Source organism: Penaeus vannamei, chromosome 14 (assembly GCF_042767895.1).
Source record: "Penaeus vannamei isolate JL-2024 chromosome 14, ASM4276789v1, whole genome shotgun sequence".
Taxonomy (NCBI): Eukaryota; Metazoa; Arthropoda; class Malacostraca; order Decapoda; family Penaeidae; genus Penaeus; species Penaeus vannamei.
Genome location: NC_091562.1, coordinates 43,196,668 through 43,224,167, shown reverse-complemented (window position 1 = coordinate 43,224,167; position 27,500 = coordinate 43,196,668). Strand labels below are relative to the sequence as shown.

Here is a 27,500-nt window from a genome sequence, read left to right as displayed (position 1 = left end):
TTAGTTTTTTTTTTTTTTTTTTTTTGGGGGGGGTAGACTTCTCACAGGGCACGTCCTGAGCACGGTGCCATTATGTCGTTTATATAATATTCCTCACAATGAGTTACATGACGTCTAGTGCATGTCACGTGGCAGAGAGGTCAAGGTGCAAGGAATAGATAGGTGAACAGGCAGATAAATAGTTGAAGAAGGGAAAAAGAGAAAGGAGAATGAAATGGGAGGAAGGAAGGGAGAGGAAGTAGGGAGATCGAAAAGGAGACTGACAGGAGAATGGAGAAAGTGGGAGAGAGAAACAAAATGTCAATAATGCATATACACGAGTAGATCATGAGATGGATAGATAGATAAATAGTTAAGTAGATAAAATGATGAACTGATAAATAGATAGATATACATATATATGTGTGTATTTGAAGAAGCGGCAGAGGCGACCTTCCATGACCTTCCTTCTCGACCTTCGTCAGGTGTATCCGTCGGGGTCCTGCTCCTGATTCCGTGGGCGTCGCAGTCGAGGCATCCCCAGAGCGCCCACGCCCTCGCCAGCGTGGGCGTGGTCCTCGCCCTCGTCACCTCCACGCTGCTCCTGTACGGGCGCCAGGGACTCATGTCCGTCGAGCAGTATGCGGGTGAGACAAAGGCGCACGCACGCACGCACGCACTGATATGTGCATTGCATATCATTACGTGCAAAAGCCATGTTTAGAACTACAGCACGTTTGGTCACGTGATTTTGCAAAAAACGAAGAGATAATCATGGAGATAAATAGCCCTCGCCCCTTGGAATGACCCTGAACTGACCTCTGAGATGACCCCTCCCTCTGGAATGACCTCTGAGATGACTCCTCCCTCTGGAATGACCTCTGAGATGACCCCTCCCTCTGGAATGACCTCTGAGATGACTCCTCCCTCTGGAATGACCTCTGAGATGACCCCTCCCTCTGGAATGACCTCTGAGATGACTCCTCCCTCTGGAATGACCTCTGAGATGACCCCTCCACCGAAACTGACGTGAAATGACCCCTCTCTTAAAACTGACCCCTGAACTGACCTATGAGATGACCCCTCCCCCTGAACTGACCCCAGAAATGATCCTTCTGCCTGAACAGACCCCTGAGACGACCCCTCCCCTCGACTGACCTCTGAGAAGACCCATTCCCCTGAACAGACCTCAAAGATGACCCATTCCCCTGAACAGACTACTAAGGTGACCCCTCCCTGTGAGCTGACCTATGAGATGACCCCTCCCTGTGAGCTGACCTCTCACCCTGCATTGACTTCTGAGATGACCTCTCCCCCTAAACTGACCCCTGAGATGACCCCTCCCTGTGAGCTGACCTCTCCCCCTGAACTGACCCCAGAGATGACCCCTCCCTGTGAGCTGACCCCCCCCTTCCCCCCCCCAGGTGAGGAAGGTGCCTCCGTCGGGTTGAAGTTCATGAGGCGAGTCCTCGCCCGCGCCAGGACCAAGTTCCTGGGCTTCGAGGACCTCTACATGAAGATGAAGAATTTGTCGGTTTTGGTCAACCAGGTGAGTGGGAGGGGGGGGGGGGTCGGGCTGATTCTGGCTTGTCTGTTTGTTTGTCTTTGTCTCTGTCTTTTTCGTTCTTTTTCTCTCTCTAACTCTCTCTCTCTCTATCTATCTATCTATCTATCTCACTCTCTATCTATCTCACTCTCTTTCACTCTCACTTACTCACTCTCTCTCTCTCTCTCTCTCTCTCTCTCTATCTCACTCTCTATCTATCTCACTCTCTTTCACTCTCACTCTCTCTCTCTCTCTCTCTTTCCCCCCCCCCTCTCTCTCTATCTATTTATCTATCTATCTCTCTTTCCATTTATCTCTCTCCCTCTCTCTCTCTCTCTCTCTCTTTCTCTCTCTCTCTCTCCCTCTCTCTCTCTTTCTCTCTCTCTCTCTCTCTCTCTCTGTCTGCCTCTCTCTCTCTCCACACACAAACGTGTGTGTGTGTGCGTGTAAATATATATGTAAGTGTGTGTTTCTATTATATCTATGTTTTTTCTTTGGTCTATCTGTTTCGAATACCCTTCTTTTCGCCTTCCTCTTTTTTCTAAATATAATTCCAAAAACCAAATTCCACAATTCCTTTATTTTTCTGAATGCATTTTCTTTAGTCAGATGAATGAATAAACCAAACATGCCTTTCATTTCACTCTTCGACACTTCAAATCTATTATGAGACAAAGACCTCCATTATCTTATTACGTAAATGAATGTCTTATTCCCAGCGATATGCGTTATACTACAGGTGGTATTCTTCAGTCTGTGTGAACGGCTGATGCTGTCCAATCAGAGGACGTCGAGTCTGTACACGCTCATGTTCTTCAATGTCGTTGCGTACTGCGTGGCCTATGTCAAGGTCAGGTACCAGCTGTGTTTCGAAGTGTTTTGTTTTATTGTTTAAAAAAAAAGGTGTTTGTCCCTTGGTTGATTTTTCTGGGAATTGATTTGGTGGCTTATTTTTTTTTTTTTTTTTTTTTTTTTTTAAGGTGTTCGTTCACTTGATTGATTGACGAGGGGTTGATTTAATGATTTGCTTGATTGGAATTGTGTTTCACTATTGGTTATTATTGTTTTTAGTCTTTTCTTTCTAATATGATCTTCTGATGTCTTTCTTTCCGTATTTACTCTCATCTTTCTCTAACTCTCTTTTCTTCTCTTCTCTTTTCTTCTCTTTCTCTCTTTCTCTATTTCTCTCTCTCTCTCTCTCTCTCTCTCTCTCTCTCTCTCTCTCTCTCTCTCCCTCCCTCTCTTCCAATCTCTCTCTCTCTCTCTCTCTCTCATCCTTCTCTCCTTCCCCGTCTCCTCCCCTTTTCCTTTTCCTGTCTCCTCCCTTTCCCCTTTCTCCCCTTTCTTTTCTTCTTCCGTCCGCCCTTCCCTCCCTTCCTTTTCCCTCTCCTTCCCACTACATCTCCCACTTCCTCTCCGCCACGCCCTCTCTCTCCCCGCCAACCCCATCATCCTCGTAGCGCCACCCCTCGTCCTTTCGAGGGCGTCCCAGCGATCGAATGTCCCCCTCGTTCCCCCGCAGGAGCTGATCGAGCGCGAGGACTGGAGCATGTACGTCAACATCGCGCGCACATCGAACGTCCGCCACCTGGCCCTGTCCGCCACCAAGATCGTGCTGGAGTGGACGAAGGCGATCACCTTCATCATCACCGTGGTGTTCATGCTCCTCGTCTTCGGCCTGGAGAAGGGGCTCAAGAACTACACCCCGACGACCGCCTACCTCGTCGTCACCGGGCTGTACTTCCTCGTCACGGAGAAGGTGTTCATGGACATGGTCGCCTCGTGGCTGGAGAACAGGAGGTTCGACTACTTCGAGAGCCTGGAGACCTTCTACGTGCCGGCGCTCATCCTCCTGCTGCAGCTCTCCTCGTCGGCGCTCATGACGGGGCTCTGCGTGTTCACCGGGAACCTCAGGCTCGTCTTCCTGTCGACTTTCACGAACATCAGAATCAAGTACCGGGAGCTGCAGGAGGGCTACGTCAAGCCGCTGCGCCACGAGCTGGAGGCGCTCGAGCTCTACCGCGTCGCCACGCACGCGGAGCTGGCGAACCACGACGACGTGTGCGCCATCTGCCTCACGCCCATGACCTGCGCGCGGATCACGCCCTGCCAGCACTTCTTCCACGCGGACTGCCTGCGCCGGTGTCTCAAGGGCAGCAACAAGTGTCCCATCTGCCAGTTCCACTTTTTGTGATCCGACGAGGCTCTCCTCTCTTCGATGTTGCTTTCCCATACTTTCCTTGTCTCTCTCTGCTCTGGACTTCTGTTTCAAGGGTTCCTCTCTTCCTGAGACATGTGATAACTAGATGTATAGAAAAAAATCTTCCGAATATTAAGAGATACCAATTTAAAGAAGAGCCTTTAATTTAATACGTATTAGTAGATAAGGTATCAATTTAAGTCATATTCAGAAAATAATGTATGCATGAATTCACACTGTATAACCCGCAATAGATTTAAGAGATTGAGAAAAGTCACAAAAGATTTTTTTTCGAGATTATTTTTTATTTAATTACGAAATGCCCTGAAAGAATTATTTCGATGTACGGATATATGAAAATACATATTTAAATCAAGGAAATATTTTATTTCTTTGTCCTTACCAACAACTAAAGATATATTTTATTCAATATCCTTTTTCATGGGTAGGATAATTTGCCCAAAATACAATAATACATACGCAGGATGGCTTTTCCGAATTATATGCAAATTGTATATCAATGGTGAATGATGCAAACAAGTAAATATTAATGATTCTGTAATGACGGTTTCATAAAACATGAGAATTCAGTGAAAAATACTCCCACCCACATTTACAGACGCAACAAATCAGTGATATATAAAATGAAGTTCCTTTTTCCACCCCTTAAAATTTTAGCCTCCAGCGCCAGGATTAGAGGCAGCCGGCGGTGACAGCGCTGAGGGAAGCCGGCGCCCCTCGAGCACCAGACGCAGTGAGTCCTGTGACGTTGAAGTGGTACTCGGAGCACGCGCTCAGGCCGGTCACGTCCTCCTCCGCCTGGAACTCCGAGGACGCCACCGTCTTGGAGTAGGAGGAGCCGTCGGGAGCTGACCACTCGAGGGCATACTGGCTCGCGCATCGACCGTTCTCCTCGGGTCGATACCACACCAGGGTCACGGTCGAGGCGGTCGCTTCCAGCACCTCGAAGCTCCGTGGCTCGCTCGGGACGTCCTCCGTGGTCGAGGCGAAGGTCGACACCCACGGGCTGGCCTGCTTATCGCTCGACACGGCTCGCACGCGGACCTCGTAGCTCGTGCAGGCTTCCATGTCGGAGAAGATACTCTCGTGCAGGTACTCGGGCCGTGAGGGACGTCGGTGGCCGTCGAGTCTGATCTGCTCGATGTCGTACTCGTTGGCGCACTGGGGGTGGGTCGTCGGGGGGTCGTAGTCGATCTCGATGGAGTGCGCCGTCTCCCGCGTCACTCTGAGGTTCTGAGGCTCCCCAGGCTCTGGGGGGGGGGGGGAGGCCGGCGTTAGGTGTGTGGGAAGGATAACTCGTTGATCACAGAAGTAGCATAGTAACAATGGATGAAATAACATATAATGATAATGATAATGATACTGCTACAACAACTACTATTATTAATGATAATTATAATGACAATAATGATAATGGTGAAAGTAATAACAATAATGATAAAAATAATAACAATAATGATAATAATGATAATAATGATAATAATAATGATAATAATAATAATAATAATAATAAAAACAATAATATGAGAAAAAGTAGATTTCACCTTAATCTGCAACGCCATAGATTAAAAAGTACGTAAAATCATTATCCACCCAGCAACAGAGCACAAAGTAAAACAAAAGTCAACGCAGACCGAAAAATCATCAAAGGACGACTCGTTACTCACGGACATCGAGCGTGCGCGACGACTGAGCCGTCCTGTTGCTGACGACTCCCGAGAAGGAAACCGTGTTGACGAGGATAGTGTAAGGCGTGCAGGGCTTGAGGTCGCGGAGGCTAATCTCCTTCTCCTTTACATCCTGGCACGTTTCGTAGGGCGTGGTCGGCTCGTAGTAGCACACGTGGTAGTGGTCGACGCAGGTCTCCAGAGACGCCCAGGCCACGTGCAGGGAGCTCGTGTTGGCGTTGCTCACGAGGAGGCTGTTGACGGGCTCGGGGTCTGGTGGAGGGGGTGGGGGAAGGACTCAGTGGATAGAGAAACGTTTTGGATAGAGAAACGTTTTGGATAGAGAAACGTTGTGGATAGAGAAACGTTTTGGATAGAGAAACGTTTTGGATAGAGAAACGTTTTGGATAGAGAAACGTTTTGGATAGAGAAACGTTTTGGATAGAGAAACGTTTTGGATAGAGAAACGTTTTGGATAGAGAAACGTTGTGGATAGAGAAACGTTTTGGATAGAGAAACGTTTTATGTGGATTTTGGGAGGGTTGTGAGGAGGACTCAATAGACAGAGAAACGTTTCAAGGATGTGGACCTTGGAAGGGTTGGGTGGAGGATCCAATGGATAGAGAAACGTTTTATGTGGATTTTGGGAGGGTTGGGAGGAGGATCCAATAGATAGAGAAACGTTTTATGTGGATTTTGGAAGGGTTGGGAGGAGGATCCAATAGATAGAGAAACGTTTTATGTGGACTTTGGAAGGGTTAGGAGGAGGATCCAATAGATAGAGAAACGTTTTATGTGGATTTTGGAAGGGTTGGGAGCAGGACTCAATAGACGGAGAAACGTTTTATGTGGACTTTGGAAGGGTTGGGAGCAGGACTCAATAGACGGAGAAACGTTTTATGTGGACTTTGGAAGGGTTAGGATGGGGGTCCAATAGATAGAGAAACGTTTTATGTGGATTTTGGAAGGTTTGGGAGCAGGACTAAATAGAGAAACGTTATAAGTATATGGACTTTGGAAAGGTTGGGAGGTAAATGTAACAGAAAGATGTTCTGGGAGGATTATATTCGTTGTATCTTTGATACTGAATATCGATAACTAGTTGATTACGTAATCATGGTGCTGTAAAAATAATATTTCTTCGGGCATTGAAAAATGTGGCCCAATTAAACACAAAAACTCATTCTTAACCAAATATTCCTTACCGAACCCTAGCCAACCCCATTCGCATATATACACACACACCAAAAAAAAAAAAAAAAAACTTACCGAACCCTAGCCAACCCATTCGCATACACACACACACACACACACAAAACGCATCAATCAAAACAAACAAAATCTGCCTCCTCGTTTATCCGACGCACCTGGGTCTTCCAACGTGGCAGCACTTCGCCTCACACCCGGCCCTGACTTCCCCGTGACCGAGACTGCAAACACGTCGATGGTGTAGTTCGTGCAAGGGAGAAGAGGTGACACCGTGGCATAGTGCTCGCCTCGAACGGCCGCTTCTGCGAGGTGGACCGTTTTCTTCACCTCGCCGTAAGTGATGACGTATCTATAAAGGAGATATTTTGGTTTCTTAGAAAATCGGAAAAGAAGACGATAGACATCTGGTGATAATATCGTTGATAGAATTGTTTTGCGAGTGTTTTTTTATGTGGTGTTATGGACAAGTTAGTGTGTTAGTTAGTGTGTGCTAGTGTGGTATGATGATCAAATTGGTTTTACTTAAATCCAAGAAATTATTACGTAAAAATAAGAGGGAAGATTTGACATTTTCGGAATGATAATTTTAGATACTGGAAGTGTATTTTGACTTAAAAGTCTTATAGATTCAGGATGTAATATTCACGTATTGTATAAGAACTGTGTAATAGAGAAAGACGATGAGCTGGCTGAACCTTTCAATTTCATCTTTACTTCAAGTAGTCGAGACAAATAGAAAATAGATAACTGCAGGACAACAAAAACACTTCCAATGCAATGATGATAAACATAATGAACCTCAAAGTTAAAGCATAGCAAATCTTAATAGGCCTGAAGATAAAATCCGAATTCTAAAATCACGTGATCAAAAGATGAAATCTAAAACCTAAAAATAAGAAGCCTAAAGATGTAATTAAATATAAAGCACCCCCCACCCCCCGCCCCCCAGGCAAGGCAACGGAACCCGACCCGCGACCGTGAGTGAATCTGCTTCGAATACCTGTCGATGCAGTGAACCCGAAGCAGAGGATCGTCCCACGTGATGGTGACCGAGTCCTTCTTCACGAGGTCCACCAGCACGTTGCGGGGGGCTTCGGGCTCTGGAAGGAGGGAGGGGGTCAAGGGGCGGTTAGGAAGGGTGGGTATAGGCCGTTGATAACAGTGTAGCCATAGTAGTTTTTTATGGAGACACACATGCAGATACTAACATACCCACATCGTAGATACAAGAAAACACAAGTATACAAAGATACAAACACCTAAGTATCTCCTCTCACCCTTTCTTTCCATTATTATTATTATCATTTTATCACCTGTATCCTCGTTATTGACGAAGAACTCGAACAAACACCCAAATATTTCTTTCCTTCACCCCCTTCCTAGAAAACAAAAACATTCCCTTTTCTCTCCCTCTCCTTCCCTCCTTTCCCCCCAATCACCTGCATCCTCGCTGTTGACGAAGAACTCGAGCAAACACCCAAATATTCCTTTCCTTCGCCCCCTTCCTAGAAAAAAAAAAAAAAAAAAAAAAACATTCCCTTTTCTCTCCCTCTCCTTCCCTCCTCTTCCCCAATCACCTGCATCCTCGCCTTTGACGAAGAACTCGAACAAACACCCAAATATTCCTTTCTTTCACCCCCTTCCTAGAAAAAAAAAAAACATTCCCTTTTCTCTCCCTCTCCTTCCCTCCTTTCTCCCCAACCCCCTGCATCCTCGCTGCTGACGAAGAACTCGAGCAAACACCCAAATATTCCTTTCCTTCACCCCCTTCCTAGAAAATCAAAACATTCCCTTTTCTCTCCCTCTCTTTCCCTCCCTTCCCCCAATCACCTGCATCCTCGCTGTTGACGAAGAACTCGAGCAAACACCCAAATATTCCTTTCCTTCGCCCCCTTCCTAGAAAAAAAAAAATCCTTTTCTCTCCCTCTCCTTCCCTCCTCTTCCCCAATCACCTGCATCCTCGCTGTTGACGAAGAACTCGAGCGCCTGGCTGCGACGTCCCGAGGGAGAGAGCGCCCTCACCGACACCTGGTAGACGGCGCAGGCCTCGATCCCCAGTAGCGTGTAGGTCGGGAGCGCCGTCCGTTCGCAGATCTCGGAGGCGTCGAAGCCGAAGGGGCGGTAGCACACCTGTCGGTCGAGCGGAGGTTGGGAGAGGGTCGAGGGATTTCGTTGTGTTATGCGGTTGTTAGGTAGGCATGTGCATGGATGGATGAGTGTCTTTGTGTTTGTATGTATGTATGTTTATTCGCTTATTCATGGGATACATGTCTTTATGTGATGTCTATAAGCAAGTAGATGTGCATGTGTGTTTGTATGTATGTATATTTGTATGTATATATGCTTGTATTATGTTTGCATGTTTGTGTTATATCTATGTATGTATATATACTTGTATTTATATATATGCATTTATACTCATTGACTAAAGGCATACATATACAGTAAGTTTGAATACATGTATGAATGTATGCATATATGTATGTACTTTCCATTTCTCTCACTCTCTATAATCAGCTGATACATTTCCCCCCAACCCACGTACCTCGAACTGGCTGACACATTTGGAGCTGACGGCGTCCCAGGATACCGAGATGGTACTTAGGGTGGCGTTTACCTGCTCGCCGTTGGAGGGCATTTCAGGATCTGTTGGAGAAATTGGTCATGCAGTTGATATTGCGAGTGTACTCTTTATAAGACCAACAGGTTTAAGAAACTATCGAAGAATGATGTGTCTAATAGACAGTAAGCTAACGAAAAGGACAGTGACATTTTTTTCATTGTATTACTTATACTTATGCAACATTTAGTGGCTTTAATATTTTGATTCGATAACATAATACACCAGCTGCCCTATGACCAAAACACTCTTCTGGTATCCAGTGTAGTTTCTTTACTATCCACCGGCTGCCATGTGACAAAACACCATTCATTACAAGTTATTTTCATCCAAGAGCACTTACCGGTGTCCAGTGTAGTGGCCTTCGTGAACGCCGGCTGCCCTGCACGGTCTGCCTCTCCTACGTAGAAGTGCGGCGTGAGCTCGAAGGACTGGAGGGTGCAGGGGTTGAGGTAGGTCACGTTGCGGCGGCAGACGGACTGTGTGGGTGGAACGCATGCTTGGGTTTCAGTCCTAAGAGGGATTTAACTCCTACGGATATTTCTCTATATAATGTACGGATATTGTTTATACGAAATGCAATGAGAATCAAATGGAGACTGTCAGCCGTAGTGTTGGTTCAAGTGAATGGGCTTTTTTAACTGGATGTTGCATATGCAGTATATTATCAAAAGCTGTAGCCTATCATGATAATACATTCTAATTTAGCTCCAGTTCTTAACATTGCACCATCACTAAAAACAAACACAAAAACAGAAACTACCTGTCCATAATCAGAGCCAATCCACCAGCTTTTCCAAATTGGCGCATCAATAATTCAATAGATAGGTAAATAAATGATTGTATGAATAAATAGATAAATAGATAAATAAACCTTGAAAATATCTACACGCAGCTCTTCTTCCAGCGCCTACCTCCAAGCACAAGAATTCCTCCGTAAAGTCGTTGTTGATTAGGAGGCGGTACTTGTGAAGATCCAGGTCAGACGAGGTGATTTCCCAGCGCAGGAGCACCCACGTCTCGCCCACGTCTTCTGCCTCCAAGTCCAAGATGTACCCTGTGTGTATGAGGGAGAGAGAGAGAGAGAGAAAGAGAGAGAGAGAGGGAGAGGGAGAGAGAGAGAGAGAGGGAGAGGGAGAGGGAGAGGGAGAGGGAGAGAGAGAGATAGAGAGAGAGAGAGAGAGAGAGAGAGAGAGAGAGAGAGAGAGAAAGCATTTAGACAAGTTTGGCCATACTGTATATCTAATGAGAAGCAGTAATAATGGTTGCACTGGCATCTATGATGGTTAATCATAAATATTATTTATACAAGCATTAATGATATCAATAATATGGACGAAGGGCCGTCACAGACACGCCAGACACCGATCCACTCTAAAGACATACCTCCCAGAGCCCCCATGTCGATAACGCACTTCCCAACGTTCCCCTGCGTATCCACACCAATAATATCCACTTGAGAGGAGCAGCAGTCAGCAGAGTACGTCACATTCACCAGTTCTTTGGTGCCAGGAGCCAGCCCGGCCACCACGGACGCGAAGCCATCGGGACGAGCGTAAACGTTGCTCAGACCTGACGAAACGAGGTAAACGTTCATGATATTACGTTTAGGCTTAAACGTTTTCCTGAACTCCAAAGTATCAATGCTGTACAGTGCTTGCTTTTTGTGTAATTTCAGCTTTTGATAATATTCCCTACTCATTTAGATTCCAGCTTACCTGTAGGTACGTCCACGAAAGATTTTATTTACAATTTCTTATTTTCTTTAGGAAGTTAGAGGTAAAAGGGAAAGGAAGTTAGTGCTGTACTGTATTCCCAGCTTGATATAACTGCATGAAAATACGATATTTGTTGCATATCATATCCTTGCACTTATATATTATATACATTGTTACTGGAATTTTCTAAATTGTGAATCACCTACCAGAGCCAAGGTCCTGGAGAGTTGCCTCGACTGTCCAGTTCTTTTGGCTGCAGATGCCGTTGTAGGTGAACCCGGTGCAGTCTGGTTCGCTGGCGAGAGTGCAGGTCGGGGGAATGTCATCCACCGTCTGGAATAAAAAAATAAAAAAATGCAACAGCCAGGGATACTTTTTGAAATCGTTTCTATAACTTAGTTTATCATAAGACAAATGTAATTGAATTTTTCATTTCTTGACATACGTTCAAAAACTGTTAGAGTTCGGCCGAGTATGATGCTGATGCCTGAGTATCAAGTCGTGAAAGAAGTATAATGCATAATGAAACTACCCTTATTCATTCCTAGCTTCTACGATCAACCATCACCTTATTCTTCTTCTCTCCCTAAATAACCCATTAACCCTTTCCCGAATTTCGTGTTATTCATCACTCCCAGGTACATCAAATCTCCTCACGGTGGTCTGAACAACTAATACTCTACTTTCACAGTCCTATACTTAAAATCACCATATTTGATTCACAGTACTCTGAACACTTTCCCTGCAATGATCTTATGAATATAGAATCTACAATTAAAAGTACAATCAAAATTGCACTCTCCTCAACCTCCCTGAATAAAAGAAATAAAATAAAATAAAGGAAATGTAAAAGGTCCTGACAACCCCAAAGCAAATAAAGTAAAAAAAAAAAAAAATGCAAAGACATCCACATATCCATATAAATTCAAAGAAAATAGATAGAAAACAAATGCAAAAACATCTTTACACCTTCCCTCCCTTCCCTCCCAAAAAGAAAAGAAAAAAAATGCAAAACGCCTCAACATCTTAAAAGAAAATAAATAAAAGACAAAAGCAAACCCATCCTCTCATTATCAAAGAAACGTCAGCAAAGCAAACTGACCTTCGGCACGACGTGGAAGTGGGTAATGGCCGTGTTGACAGAATACGTCTGTTTGAGGCTCTGAGCCGTGACCATGACCGTGCTGACAGTGCCAGGGGCGGTGTCAGTCTTCACCTTGAAGTGCGCCGTCACCGTCCCGCTGCCGCCCTCCGTCAGGTGGATCCTGGTGTTGGGTGGAGAGGGGCTTTGAGTGAGGTGGAAGGGGGCTGTGGGGGGATCAGGCAGAGGTGGAGGGGCTTTGAGTGAGGTGGAAGGGGGCTGTGGGGGGATCAGGCAGAGGTGGAGGGGCTTTAAGTGATTGGTGTTGAGGTGGAAGGGGGCTGTGGGGGGATCAGGCAGAGGTGGAGGGGCTTTAAGTGATTGGTGTTGAGGTGGAAGGGGGCTGTGGGGGGATCAGGTACAGGTGGAGGGGCTTTAAGTGATTGGTGTTGAGGTGGGAGGGGGTTGTGGATGAATCAGGCAGAGTTGGAGGGAGTTCGAGGGTGAATGGTGTTGAGGTGGAAGAGCAGTGTGGGTGAATCAGGTTTTAGGTGAATCAGGCTGAAGTGGAGGAGGGTTTTAGTGCTTGGTGTTGACGTGGAGTGAGGTTCTGGTGGATCGGTGTTGACGTGGAGCGAATGGGAATCAATGTTATGACGAAAGGAAGTTTTAAAAGGGTTGGTGGTTCCAAGAAGGAGGAAGACTTTGGAAGACTGGTGTTAGCCGTTCGTGTTAAGGAGATAATATAACACACGTTTATAAATTATTCCAGTAACAATGCATATAATATATTAGTGCAAGTATATGATATGCAACAAATATCGTATTTTAATGCCATTATATTAAGTTGGGAATATAGTGCAACACTGACTTCCTCCTCCTCTAACCTCTAACTTCCTAAAGAAAATAAGAAACCATATCTCCTGTCAATCACAGAGCTTCCTCAAGCTTCCTCATCTCACCCTCTAACCTCCAACTTCAAAGAGAAAAGAAAAAAAAAATCCAAATCTCACGTGAATCAAGACCAAAAACATACACAGCGGGCTCCATATACTGCAGGAACTTCCCGCTGTCTGTGCCGGTGATGTTGAAGTCCGACTCGAGACCGAAGTTGGTCACGAGGAAGTCTCCCTGTGCCGCGTGGCCGGGCTTGGCGGAGAGCTCGGCCGACGTCGCCAGGACCTCCACGCTGGCCTTCACGGGGGAGATCAGCACGGGCTGGAGGCGGCTGAAGGTGTTCCCTGCGTCGACAGCTTCCGTTAATATATTTCTTTCCATGTGATTTCTTTTTAATTACTTCTGTTGATGTTTACTCTCTTTACTAACCTCAGTTTATGTATTTCTCTAATATTTCCATGTTTCTCTCTTTACTCACCTTACTGTACGTATTCCTTTGACATTTCCTTCCTTATAATTTCATTTCATCTACCTCTGTTAATGTTTTATCTCATTATCCGCCTCAGTTTATTTATTCTACCTACCTGAACTTTGTTATATATTCTTAATTATCCACCTGTTGATATTTCCTTCTATTATCCAACTCTATTATCATTTTCTCCCACCACCCCTTCTATCGGTTCGTATATCAAGGCAATTTAATCGTTAAATAACAATGATATCATCACTAATAATACTAAGTGATGCTAAAATAAGTGTCATTCCAGTTAAGAAAAAAACTGCAACTCAAACACCACGAAACAAAACAAAAACGCATCGTCGCGACCTACCGGAGTGCACTTTGCCGTAGAGTTTCATGTAGAAATGCTGCTCGGGAAGAGGTTCGGATCGGATGTAGAAGACGTCGTCGATTCCCTCGCTGTAAGGGATCGAGCGGAGGAGCGAACCGGACTGTGTGGGGAAGCACGGAGTGAGATGTGTTGTTTTTTTCTATATTATGTATTTTTCTTGTTTATTTAGTTATGCCTTTATCAATTATTTATCTTTTTTTCTTTATATTGTATATGTATAACCTTTTTTCTCTTTTATACTGTATATTTACCGTTATTTATGGTATCTTTCGCCTAATTTATCTCGTGTTTCCCTTTATTCATGATATGTTTTACTTTATTCATTCTATATTTTCCTATTTGTGTCATATCTATTTCAGAAAAATGGTAAAATCCAACACTCCTTTCCCTGTCCTTTTCCTAACAATATCAGATGCATTTCCAGCTAAAAATAATAATAATAATAAAAAATAAATAAATAAATAAAAAATAAATGAAAATAAAATACAGGTTACAAAAGTACTCTCCACTTCCCTTTTAACCCTTTGATACTCACCACATCAACGAACTCGACAAGGTGCACGTCTATGACCTCGCTCTCCAGGTATCCCACCAACATGACCTCCAGGTAGTACACGGTGTCTGAGAAGAGACAGAATAAAAGGTATTCGTTGTCCTTATGCAAGCTACAGGCATGACAACCACTGATAATATTTCAGAAAGATAAACAGAGAAAGAGAAAAATCGATAGATATTCTTGCTAACAAAGAGTAATTTCAACCGAGCCTATTTGAGAAGGAAATAAGGGAACGAAATAAGGGAGAGGGGGACGAAATAAGGGAATAAGGGACGAAATAAGGGAAAAGGGGACGAAATAAGGGAATAAGGGACGAAATAAGGGAATAAGGGACGAAATAAGGGAATAAGGGAATAAGGACACGAAGCCCCAAACACCACGAAGGCGCCCCTGCCACCCACTGGTAAGCGGACGTCCCTCGGCAGGGCGGTAGTGGGGGTGCGGCGGCGACGGGTCCAGGATGCAGAACTCCCCCAGCCACGCCAGGGTCGAGTTGGCAGTCACGGACAAGCTGTAGTTGGAGGAGCTGACCAGGTGCAGCTCCCACATGCCGTAGCGAGGTGCCAGCCAGCGGAGGTCCATGAGCGCCTCTGCGAAGGCCACCACCTCCACGCCCGGGGTCGCCTCCAGCGCCGCGATGTCCGTCAGGTTGTATTCCGTCCCTGGAAGGAAGGATCGGGTTCTTTGGGGGAGAAATGTGGGGGAAGGCGGCAGCAGAGGGAACACAGGGGGGGGGGGAGGCATAATAGACATCATATTACCAGATATATCGATTTGAAATAAAAACAAAAAGAAAACAGGTGGATAGAAATAATAATAAAATAGAATACAAATAAAAGATAAAAGAGAATACAAATAAAGATTTAAAAAAATAATAAAATACAAATAAAAGATAAAAAAGAACTGAATATAAATAAATAATAAGAGATAGAATACAAATAAAAGATTAAAAATAATAGAAAACAAAAACAAAAAATACGTATATTACGCCGCGAGCCCCGACCTGTAATATCCCGCAACACAGCCCTGTCCATGTGGCCAGCGAGATGGATGGTGAAGTCGAGAATGGAATCGTCGATCGGGAGGTCAATGACCTGCGCCCCCGTCAGGTCCTTCAACACCGTGATATCTACCTAATGAGAAAAAAAAACAAATCCAATTCATCTCAGAAAAAAAGAAATAGAAAAAAAACGATATAAAAAAAAACAAATCCAATTCATTTCACAAATTCAAAAAACATGACATCACACCCTTAAATTCTCCTCCCTTGACTAGAGAACCAGAGCCTGAACGAAGAGCAACTTCAGAAAGCTGGAGGACGACTCACGTCTGAGCTCTCGACGCTGTCCCCGAGGATGGGCGTGATGAAGTCGACGTCGAACTTGTTGGACGGGATGAACAGACCTCCGGTGGCGTCGGCGAGCTCGCGGTACTCGGGGACGCCCGTGACCAGACGCGCCGCCGAGCTGGTGATCTTGCCGCTGTACACGATGTTGACCTGGGGCGTGTGTGAGTGTGTGAGAGGGGCTGGGAAATCATTCTCTTTCTCTATACACACACACACACACACACACTATATATATATATATATATATATATATATATATATATATATATATATATATATATATATATATATATATATTTGTATTTATATATGTATGAATTATATACATATACACATTTCATAAATACATACATTTTATATTTATAAAATATTTATGAATATTTACATTTTATATATACACATTTTATGAATATATATATTTTGCAACACCATAACCTGCAAATTCAACAAAACATGAAGTTTAGTCTGGTCACTTACATCAGGAAAGACCAATCTAACTTCTTGCATCAATGAGAGACCCAAGCCACATCCCAACCCCCTCGGCACCACCCATTCCCCACCAGAACGACTCCTCACGGTCCTTCCTCGCCCGATTGACGCTTCTCACCTTCATGGCACGACTCTGGGCCAGCGCGATCATGCTCTCCATGATGACGCCGTCTTTCCCTCCCGCGTCCGTGAAGCAGAAAACGTTTCCGTAGTCCGGGGTGCTGCTCAGAGCCAGCTGATCGAGGGACAAACGTTTGCTGTGTCTGAGGTTCTGTGGTTTCTCTAAGAACGGATCGGTTTTCTTTTGATTTGTTTTAGACGTTTCTTTGGGTCGTGAATTGTAAAGTACTTCCTCTTTTTATGTAATTTCAGCTTTTGAAAATATTTCCTACTCTTATTTAGACTTAAAGTACTTCCTCTTTTGTGTAATTTCAGCTTTTGAAAATATTTCCTACTCTTATTTAGACTTCAATGTACTTGTAGTTACGTCCACTGAAGAATTTTTACCTGAAGGCCGTGCCAGAAGAGCTCGGGGGCGTCTCCTCCGTACTGGGCGTGGAGGGCGTTCACGGCGTCAAGGAACACCTCGGGGTCGTCGGTCTTCGTCAGAGGGCCCACTCCTGTGCAGGTGAGGGAGGGGATGCTGTATCTTTCTCTTCTTTTCTCTCTCTCTCCATATCTATATATCTGTCTGTCTTTCTGTCTCTCTGTCTATCTTCTCTTCTCTTCTCTCCCTCTCTCTTTCTCTCTCTCTCTCTCTCTCTCTCTCTCTCTCTCTCTCTCTCTCTCTCTCTCTCTCTCTCTCTCTCTCTCTCTATCTATCTATCTCTATCTCTCTCTCTCTTTCTCTTTTTTTCTCTCTTTCTCTCTCTCTTCTCTTCCTTTCTCTCTCTCTATCTCTTTCTCGTTTTCTATCTCTTCTCTCTCTCTCTCTCTCTCTCTCTCTCTCTCGTTCTGGTTATCATTCCATTTAATATATCTTATATATATTTTCATCTTTCTATGTCATCATCCTACATGGCGATGAATCCCTTTAAAATGTATTAAGGTATTTCATAACATTTTCATTAGAGTCTCCTACTATCATATTACACCAAAATAATTACACCCAAAACGAAGCCATACATCGGACTCCTCAAACCCCCTCAAGTCATCCACAAGACACATCGAACAGGAACGCAAATGACAGCACTCACTCGGGTCATTATACGGTGCGAGAATGTACAGTTCGGGAGACGAGGCGTTGACGATCTGCGCGACCTGGTCCTGTACGGCGGCGATGTCGTTGCCCATAGACTGTGTCGTGTCGATGACGATGGACAGCGCCGAGCCCTGGTACAGGTCGAAGAGCCTTCGGTACTTCTCGTTCCCTACAGCGTCGAGGATCACCTTCAGGTAGTGGTCTGTAGCCTGTGGGGGAGGAGTCGGTTTCGTGAGTGTGGGGAGGTTTCTTCTTTTCGGGGATGTAGGTTTTTAGAAGGAGGTCTCCTTGATTTATCGAATCGTCCTATATTTCTTTTTTCTTTCTTCGGCCCCCCCCCCTCTCTCTCTCTCAATATTTCTTTTTCTTTCTTCGTCTCTCTCTCTCTCTCTCTCTCTCTCTCTCTCTCTCTCTCTCTCTCTCTCTCTCTCTCTCTCTCTCTCTCTCTCTCTCTCTCTCTCTCTCTCTCTCTCTCTCTCTCTCTCTCTCTCTCTCTCTCTCTCTCTCTCTCTCTCTCTCTCTCTCTCTCTCTCTCTCTCTCTCTCTCTCTCTCTCTCTCTCTCTCTCTCTCTCTCACTCTCTCACTCTCTCACTCTCTCACTCTCTCACTCTCTCTTTCTCTCTATCTCACTCTCACTCTCTCTCTCTCTCTCTGGCAATAATTCTTTTCTCTTTCTTCGTCTCTCCTCTCTCTCTCTCTCTCTCTCTCTCTCTCTCTCTCTCTCTCTCTCTCTCTCTCTCTCTCTCTCTCTCTCTCTCTCTCTCCATTCTCTCTCCATCCTCTCTCCATTCCCCCCCACCCACCTGCACCGCCAGCTCGGCCGCCTGCTCGTGCAAGTGGTAGTGGGGCGAGAAGCAGGGCGAGGCCGTGTCCTTGTTGATCCCTCCTTCTGCAGGCACCGAGGAGCTGTCGTCCAGGACGCCGCCGTGGCTGCACTTGCCGCCTGAGACAAAATGGGGTTTGCGTGTGGGTTGTAAGGTTAATGATCATGATTGTAACAACACTGATAATAATAATGGTAAGAATAATAATGATAATGATATTAATATTAATACTGATACTGTTACAAATAATGATAATGATAATAATGACAATAAGGATGATAATAATGATAATGATGATAATAATGATTACTATGATAATAATGCTGATAATAATGACGGTAATAATGATAATAACATTAACTTTGAAAAGGATAAGGATAAGACTAATGAGATAATAATAAAAGCAAAAAGATAGTGATGATAACACTAATGATAATGATGATCATGATAATGATGACTATGATATTGATGATAAAAATAAGAATAATCATAATGAATAAAATGGTAACAACAATAATAAAGATAATAATGCTGATAATGATATCAATAATGATGATAATAGGGAATATGGTAATGGTAACGATAATCATAACGATGATAAGAATAATGATGATATATCATAAGAAGAAGCAAAAGAAGAACAATGATGATAATGATAACAATAACAATATCCCCATAAGTAATAGCTAGAATAATAATATACTAACATTGTCATTTTACTTCGATTTCCACTTAACATTTACCTTTCGCTTCTCAAAACAGAGAACCTATAAAAATAAAAACAAAAATCCGATTACTACGTTACTGAGCAAACTGTCTTTTATTTCCACATAGCTAACAACAGTACTTACCACTCATAGTACTACATATATAGTTAGTACTTACTAACAACAGTACCTACCACTCGCGGGTTTCGACACAAGGTACCCATTGGCAGCCTCCTCCACGTACTGGTAATACCCTGTGGTAAGGCCGGCTCCGCTTACCACGTTTCCGGTACAAGGGCCCTGGGAGTCACAAGGCAGGAGTTACGTTTGTGTGTGTGTGAAGTGGGTGTTGTGCGAGATCTATCTATATATCTGTCTTTCTGGCTATATATTTGCCCGTCTGTCTGTCTGCCAGTCAGTCACTCAGTTACTCATTCAGTCAATCTGTCTATCTATCTATCTATCTATCTATCTATCTATATCTATCTATCTATATATATATATATATATATATATACATATCTTATTTCCATTTAGCTATTTTGTCGCCGAGTTTATGGCTGCTTATCTCTTAAGTTTGAATATTACGTGATTCTACGACGAATAAAAAAATGACGTTTTTTTTTTCTTTTTTTTTGTCAGTTTGTTAGTCACTGATTTCATAATCTTAAACATTAGTTTCTTTCAGTGAAGTTTACAGGGATGATTGACGTTTTGTCTAAGGGCTACGATATGCCATATCACAGGAAATTACAGGCATAACAAAAAGGGAAATTTTAATAGAGGAAAAAATAAAGCCTACCTACTTCACCTTTCACACACGATCGTGGAAATTTTATGACCCGAAAAAGGATACAATAAACCTATTTCACCTTCCACAAACACCCAAAATAAACCCACCTAAACAACAGACCTCTACGTAAAATGTTCTACAACAACAACAACCTCACCTGGGTATCAGAACAAGGGGTACACACAGCCTCCTCAGGACCCGCTGTGGCGTTGAAAACAAAACCCGGAAAACCCAGGTCAGGTAAAATGCCTTCGTTCCCTTGCTCGATCCAGGTGGAGTGGGAGTAGAACTTCTGGAGTGTGTGGAGTGAGAGGCCGAGGAGAGCGCGAGCGGCGGAGTAGGCCTCGTCTTGCAGGATGGAGGTGAGGATCTTAAGGAGGAGAGAGAGAGTACAAGTGAGATTTTTTTTTCTTAGTGGTCTGAGCGGGTTTGTAGAATATGAATGATTGCGGATATGGAAAAAAAGGAAGATCAGTTGCTATGTATGTGTATGTGTTTCTCATATTGGAGTAAAGCACGGAGACGAGACATTCTTAAGACTAAAACCGTCGGCAGATACACTGAAAAGTCCCATCGTTATAATCATTCTGTCCACAACGAGAACTATGGAGAAGTTACAAGACTCTTACCAACGAGTACCTGCTACCAAGGGCCTCCTCGGTGTCCTCGAGCCGCTCTCCATCAACTTGCAAGGCCGGGTCGTACCTAAAATCAACATTGAAGGGAAAACACGGCTTCACTTAGACTCAAAGAAGCACCACTGCCTCTTGCACGAGAACAACATACACTATATTCTTTACCAGGAAGAATGACCAAAATAAATATCAATATATCTCACACGAGCAGATCATACAAAATACTCTTTGCCAGAATTTAGAGAAAGAACAAGAGAAATATCACTCTCCTTCCACGAGAACATACATCCTATACTTTACCAAGATTCAGTGAAGGGAAGTCAACAGGTTAATGACCGCAGGGGACTCACCTGAGCTTCCTCACGGAGTCCGCCTTGACGTTGGAGGCCGCGACCGAGTTGACCGCCTTGACGAAGCGGACGGGCGAGGAGGCGGCGCCGTAGTAGGCACGGTAGAGCTCCGTCAGGCTGGCGTCGGTGGGCACGTTGAAGTCCGGCTGCGTCAACGGCGGGTAATCCAGGAAGAACCGGCGGATGTTGCGTCGGATGGCCTCGCGGGTGATCCACTTGTGGTCGCGGGTCACGCCCGTCGTCTGGCGAGTGGACGGGAGGAGGGAGGGAGGAAGGGGGAAGGATGGAAAGAGGGAGGGAAGGAGGAAGGGGGAAGGATGGAAAGAGGGAGGGAGGAAAGAGGGAGGGAGGAAGGGGGAAGGATGGAAAGAGGGAGGGAAGGGAGGGCTATACGTCAGGGTTTTGGACTTTGGGTATTTTGGGGGGTTCAAGAACATTTTATCATGACACTCCAATCCCTTCTTATCATCACGTACCCCTCTACTCTGTACCAACACCTGTTTTTTTCAGCGATGACGATCCGAGCAGAGATACTGACGAGGAACCGGCCTCTGTGAAAAGGCTCCCGCACGTGATTCCCCCGAGACGCCCGCCCACTCACCTGGTCCGGACACAGGATATTGACGACATCAGGGTCGCTCGCGTTCAGGGGCGTGGCGAGGAAAGCGTGGCTCCCCGACGCCACGAGCAAGAGGAGAGCTGCTCCTCTCAACGCCATCGCTGCCGAAGCCATTGTGACCTTGCTAGCTTTTCACACGGTTTTTATATCGCTTTTGTAAGCTCTGGAGAGTCGTTAAATGATTCCAGAACGTGCGTGACACATCTAGAATATTCGTTTCTTATCTTTTTCGTGTTGTTTTCATCTATTCAACTTTCGAAATTCAAATGAAAATATTTTATTGATGCGCAGGTAGACTGTATTTATCTACAGAAGGTAAAAAAGCTCCAATCTTTTTGCCAGGCACTGTGAGAACCGAGACAGCCTCAAGACTTTGATAATGGAAGAGAAAGAAAGACACAGAAAGATTCGAGATTGGTCTTCCTTAATTATACAACAAGGCAAAATAATGTTTCTTTTATTGATACCAATCATAAAATTATCATAAAAATATATATATGAAATAAATATGTAAATAAAAAGGACCACAGAGGCAGAGCTTCAATATAGATTATTCTCTGATCTTAAAACAAAGCAAGGTATTTTTTGATGATAAAAAATATAAAATGAAATTAAAAAAAGATAGATAATACTAAAAAAAAAAAAACATTGGAGGGTCGAAGGGATCATTATAATGATTATCAGTAGTAGTGTTATCAAAATTAGAAGCATACCTCCGCCAGGGCAATGGGGTCACTGGTGGCATCTCAGTTGGACTACAATACACTTCGGGTAAAATATTCATAAAAATCTGTTCATAACTTTTTGAGTTGTCCTGCGCAGAATCTAGATCATCACTGCAATTTAATGTCATCTAATTTGGACGAATTAACACCTGGTAAAAAAATATCATTTAAAAACCTGTTCAAAATGTTTGAGCTATCCTGCTAACCAACTAACCAGCTAACAGACAAACAAAAATTCCTGAATTCGGATCACCACCATAATTTAATGGCATCAAAGTTGGTATTAGACACACCTCTGTAAAACATTTAATAAAGATCTTTTAATAACTTTTTAAGTTATCCTGTTAATCAACTAACCAAGGAACAAACAAAAAAATCCTGGATCCGAACCCCACTAAAATTTAACGGCCTTTGAAATGGACTAAGACACACCTGGTAAAAAACAAAGAAAAAAGAAAAAAAAAAGTTATCCCGCTGATCGACGAACAAACACACTTACGAACGCTAACAAAAACTTGGCTTCCTTGGCTTAGGTAATTATAGTTGGTATCCTTATTATTATCACTGTCTTTATATTAGTACCATTATTGGTATTACTACAACTACTTATACGGCTGTCATCATTACTATTTATTTCTTTATCATTATTATCATTATCCTCATCATCATTATCATCATTATCATTACCCTCATTATCATTATCCTCATTATCATTATCATCATTATCATTATCATTGCCATTATCTTCATTATCATCATTATTGTCATTGCCATTATCATCATTATCCTCATTATCATTATCATTTCCATTATCTTCATTATCATCATTACTGCTAGCATTATCCTTATTATCAGTATCATTGATTATTTCGTGAATTGTTTTCACACAACCATCCAGCCTTGCAATTATTTTTTGTTTCAGTAATTCGACTCATAATCATCATCATCACTGTTGATCATATTACTGTCATTATCATTATTACTACTGTTGTTCTTATATTCTTGGTTAATATTATAATCGTTATCATTAATCTAATTATTATCCTATCGCTGTCATCATTATTCTTATGAACATCATAATCACTGCAAACGGGATAATTACCATTATGATGATGATGATAATGATGATGATGATGATGATGATGATGATGATGATGATGATGATGATGATCATCATCATCATCATCATCATCATCATCATCATCATCATCATCATCATCATCATCATCATCATCATCATCATCATCATCATCATCATCATCATCATCATCATCATCATCATCATCATCATCATCATCATCATCATCATCATCATCATCATCATCATCATCTTTGTCCTTACTATAGTTGCTGTTATTATGATTTCTATCATCATTATGCTTATTATTTCCTCTTCTTTTGTTTATCATCGTTAAAATAATTAGCATATTATATTCATTATCATTTAACTTCGTTATCATCCTTGTCATAATCGTTATAATTATTGTCGGTGTTGTAAATAGTTGTTATCGCTCTTGTAATTCTCGCTTGCAACAACCAATGGAATTATCATTATCTTTATTTTTCTTTTGACTTCTGATATCATCTTTATCATTAGCATCCCTGTTGTAACTCTCATGTCTCTTACGGAGTTTGGAAATATCGTTATCTATTCTTGCTATTTTTAGAATTTAAAATTTCTCTCTCTCTCTCTCTCTCTGTCTCTGTCTCTCTCTCTCTCTCTCTCTCTCTCTCTCTCTCTCTCTCTCTCTCTCTCTTTTTAATGACTGGAGGGAAATCCAAAAATTTGTCATGTTTTAACGTCACTGTGAGACTAAATTAAGTGTCATTTGTCTTTCTGGCACTCATGGTTAAGCTTTATTTGCATTTCTTAATCTTCATTAATCGTTTTATTATCTATTTTTTATCTTTTTATTATTATCTTTTTTATTCCTTCTATCACCTTTTTTATTCCTTCTATCAGCTTTTTTATTCCTTCTATCAGCTTTCGTGATCTCGGCCTGACTTTCTCTTTTATTCCCTGTAACTCCATTTCGGAATCAAAGCCTCAATATCCAATTTCAACCTACATTGAATTTAATAACGTAAACGATAAATAAATAAAAACAAAATTGTGGTGAAACAAAAGATAGAAAAAAAAAAATCCTTTATTTCATATTATATTATTATCATTATTTTGTACGATCATTCATTTTATTCATTTTCAGCGAGTAAAGAATTAAACCTTTACTGAAAGTATCATAATGCATCTTGTGATAAACAATGTTCTTATTCATAACGAACATGGATATTAATATAGGCCTACGTAAAACCAGTATTTGCACACCATCGCTTTCGTTATCTATGTCCACATATAACTTCCTTGTTCTCTCTTATCTACACTTGTTCTTCTGCCTGATCTCTACACATACTTGCCCATGACGGAATCCAAAGGTGTTTTTTATTAATAGTGTATTTCATGAACGCTGGGGGTAGCTGAGTGTGTGGAAGGTTAGATAACATCATTGTAGTTTTACAATCTTCTGAAACTCCTAATGGAAGAGAAATGTTAATGTAGGTTATCGTTATTATCATTATTTAGGTGATGGATCGGAAAGAACAGCAGTCTGTGTTCGACATGTAATTATCTTTATTTTATTTTATTTTTTCTTTTCTTTCCTTTTCTTAGCCATTTACCCTATTTAATCGCATGAAGAAGAAGAAAGGGAAGAAAAAGAAGAAAAGGGAAAAGAAGAAGAAGGAGAAAAAGAAGAAATTAAAAGAAAAATGTGCATGTAAATGCATGGAAAGAAAACACGGAAAGACATATATCATTAATATTTTACTTATCATAGCTTTGATAAAGAAAAAGAAATATAAATAGCCAAGGACTATTGAACTTAAGGAAAAACGAAAAATATGTTATTATCAATAGGCCTTTGCTGAGTCACTGAGTCAACAAGTAGTTAACCAATGCTAACTATATTCATCAAAATCCGCTAAGATTGTACGTAAAACTAAAGAATTCCCGCTAGATTTGACTAGAAAATTCGCTAGTTTGGCGAATATCAGTATTTTGCTCACCAGGTTTAATAATCATAAAACAAATGGATTGCATCACGTAAAAGGGTCTGGCACCTGCCATGTATTTTATATATATACATATATATTTTTTTTTTTCTCTCTCTCTCTCTCTCTTTCTTTTTTTTCTTTCTTTTTTTTCTTCTTTTTTTTTTTTTTCTTTTTTTTTTTTTTAGAATTACATTGTAATATCTTCGTTAACCATTCTTCAGGTATTTTATGAATTGAATCGAATCGCATTCTGTTTCAGTTTTCAGAATTACACCTCTAATCTAATCCTGAAGATTGAAAACAAGTATATATATTTTCGTAACAGTGTATATAAATAATTGTTTTCGTGGTGCTAATCTACATATGACATTGAGTAATGCATTTCTCAACCTTTTTTGGGTACAAAACCAGCAGCTGCTCCCGTTCACACCATACAAAAAACAAAAAACAAAAAACAAAAAACAAAAAACAAAATAAACAAAAAAAAAAAGATTTTTGGATATTTGGAAGCTATCAGAAAAAAAATATATATCCAATAGCTTATTTTGACAGACTAACGACACTGTGACCTTCACCTTTGTTTGTTTCATAGTTTCACTTAAGTTCACTCTATTCTGTTTCAGTTCCGTTCAGCTTCGTCTGGCTTAACTCACGTTAGTTCAGTTTCATTTTATTCAATTCAGTAAGACTTTCCTCTTGTGCAGTTCAGTTTAGTTCAGCTCAGTGGTTTACTTCAATTCAATAGAGTTTAGCTTAGTTAGTACAGGAGAGTTTTCTTTAATTTAGATCAGTTCAGTCCACGTCAGTTCAGTTTAGTCTCGTTCAGTTCATCACTGTGTAACTGATTACAGTTTAGTTCAATTCATTTCAGTATCATTATCATTATTGTTACAGTCATTATTACTATTACTATCATAACCTTTCCTATTATCTTCTATCATCACTACCATCATTATCATCATCTTTATTACAAGGAAGTTATGTTTTTAGTACGTTGGTTATTTTGTTGGTTGGTTAGCAGGAGAACTAGGGAAAATATGAACAACTTAGATGTTATTAAATATTGGTGTTGATCCGGATCCTGATTCGAATCCACGAATGTTTTAGAGGATGGCATGAGTTACCGCTCCTGGAGAGACAATAGGGGTAACGATCATTATTATTAGCACTGCGAGGTAGGAACAACTTTTTGGCGCTTGGATTATTATTATTATTATCCTATTGCAGTGGCGGAGGTATGCGCTCTCTGAGTTTCTAGTTATCATTATTATTATTACCATTATCATTATTGTTATTGTTATTGTTATTGTTATTGTTATTGTTATTGTTATTATTATGATTATGGTTATTTTAAGGCTTCTGTGGAGAAAGATACGAATAAAAATGACGCAGATGAATAAATGAATACGTTCATGAATATATGAATAAATGAAAATACTGATAATCTGTTGTTGTTGTTTTTTTTATTGCCATCATGACTCTTGACATCACTCCTACCTTCATCATCATTTTTTATCATTTTCTGAGGAAGATCTTTGGATATATAACAATAACTAACTCCTATTCGAGTATATACACGAATCAGTAATTACGTCGCTCACAAAACGCTTATACTGTAATTACAGTGACATGAATTGAAATGCAACAACATACACAACACATAAAATTGAATTGCAACAACATACACAACACATAAAATTGAATTGCAACAACATCCACAACATATAAAATTGAATTGCAACAACATACACAACACATGAATAAAAATTCTACTAATTAAACTTCTCCAGGCATATTAAGAAGGATTACTGTGGCTACTCAGACACAGCATACAACATACACAGTTCTCAACCTTCCACATGATAACGAGGAATATTCTCACAATACCTACCTTTATCGTATCACAATCACGTATTAACTATCCTGATTAGACGGTGAATCGGGTCATTCTCCTGCCTAATCGAGATAAACTATTTTTAAGGAAAAATGGATCTGTCAGTCAGTTACTGTCTGGAAAAAATCATTTGTTTTTTTTCTGTTTTCATATTACAAGAGACGTCAAACTTGAAGAATGATACATAATCTCATGTTTCACGAAGAATATATACATGTGAGTGATTGGTCAATCTGCACCTGCTATTTTTCCCATATGGAAGAAAACTCACTTCGTCGCAGGAAATATCTGCTAAAATTTGCTATAAAATTTTTCCATATGCACACTCATGGCTAATTCGTCCGTCTAACCAATGTATTTCAAAGTTGGTTTATATATATATATATATATATATATATATATATATATATATATATATAGATAGATAGATAGATAGATAGATAGATAGATAGATATAGATATGTGTGTGTGTGTGTGTGTGTGTGTGTGTGTGTGTGTGTGTGTGTGTGTGTGTGTGT

The 27,500-nt window shown here is 41.7% G+C and overlaps 2 protein-coding genes across 5 annotated transcripts in view; one reads left to right on the top strand and one right to left on the bottom strand.

Annotated features, from left to right (window-relative positions):
* Window positions 1-4,106, top strand: part of LOC113806356 (E3 ubiquitin-protein ligase AMFR) — a 7,946-nt gene extending 3,840 nt beyond the window's left edge. For all 4 annotated transcript variants that reach the window (XM_070130013.1, XM_070130012.1, XM_070130014.1 and 1 more), the window contains 4 exons: window positions 465-626; window positions 1,404-1,528; window positions 2,265-2,375; window positions 3,048-4,106. In XM_070130013.1, coding sequence (XP_069986114.1) covers window positions 465-626; window positions 1,404-1,528; window positions 2,265-2,375; window positions 3,048-3,719 — 1,070 coding nt within the window. In that variant the 3' untranslated portion in view covers window positions 3,720-4,106. The remainder of the gene's footprint in view (window positions 1-464; window positions 627-1,403; window positions 1,529-2,264; window positions 2,376-3,047) is intronic.
* On the bottom strand, window positions 4,092-21,457 carry LOC113806355 (von Willebrand factor A domain-containing protein 7). Its single transcript, XM_027357479.2, has 26 exons — window positions 21,295-21,457; window positions 20,694-20,935; window positions 20,338-20,413; window positions 19,866-20,078; window positions 19,110-19,215; window positions 18,188-18,327; window positions 17,379-17,592; window positions 16,690-16,802; window positions 16,301-16,417; window positions 15,673-15,843; window positions 15,349-15,478; window positions 14,747-15,007; window positions 14,325-14,410; window positions 13,769-13,889; window positions 13,078-13,282; window positions 12,063-12,225; window positions 11,167-11,293; window positions 10,629-10,814; window positions 10,157-10,299; window positions 9,586-9,721; window positions 9,168-9,268; window positions 8,575-8,752; window positions 7,623-7,722; window positions 6,781-6,971; window positions 5,414-5,686; window positions 4,092-4,996 (listed from the first exon to the last, which is right to left on the bottom strand). The coding sequence occupies exons 1-26, from the start codon at window positions 21,424-21,426 to the stop codon at window positions 4,419-4,421; spliced, it is 4,503 nt and encodes a 1,500-aa protein (XP_027213280.2). The 5' UTR covers window positions 21,427-21,457; the 3' UTR covers window positions 4,092-4,418.
* Between the last annotated feature and the right edge of the window lie 6,043 nt (window positions 21,458-27,500).

Coding starts and splice junctions, on each gene's coding strand:
- LOC113806355 (XM_027357479.2), bottom strand. CDS start 21,426: ATGGCTTCGGCAGCGATGGCGTTGAGAGGAGCAGCTCTCCTCTTGCTC. Junction 15,844..16,300: donor CCCAGAGTCGTGCCATGAAG/GTGAGAAGCGTC, acceptor CACACGCCCCAG/GTCAACATCGTGTACAGCGG. Junction 15,008..15,348: donor TGTGTTGCGGGATATTACAG/GTCGGGGCTCGC, acceptor CCTTCCTTCCAG/GGACGGAATACAACCTGACG.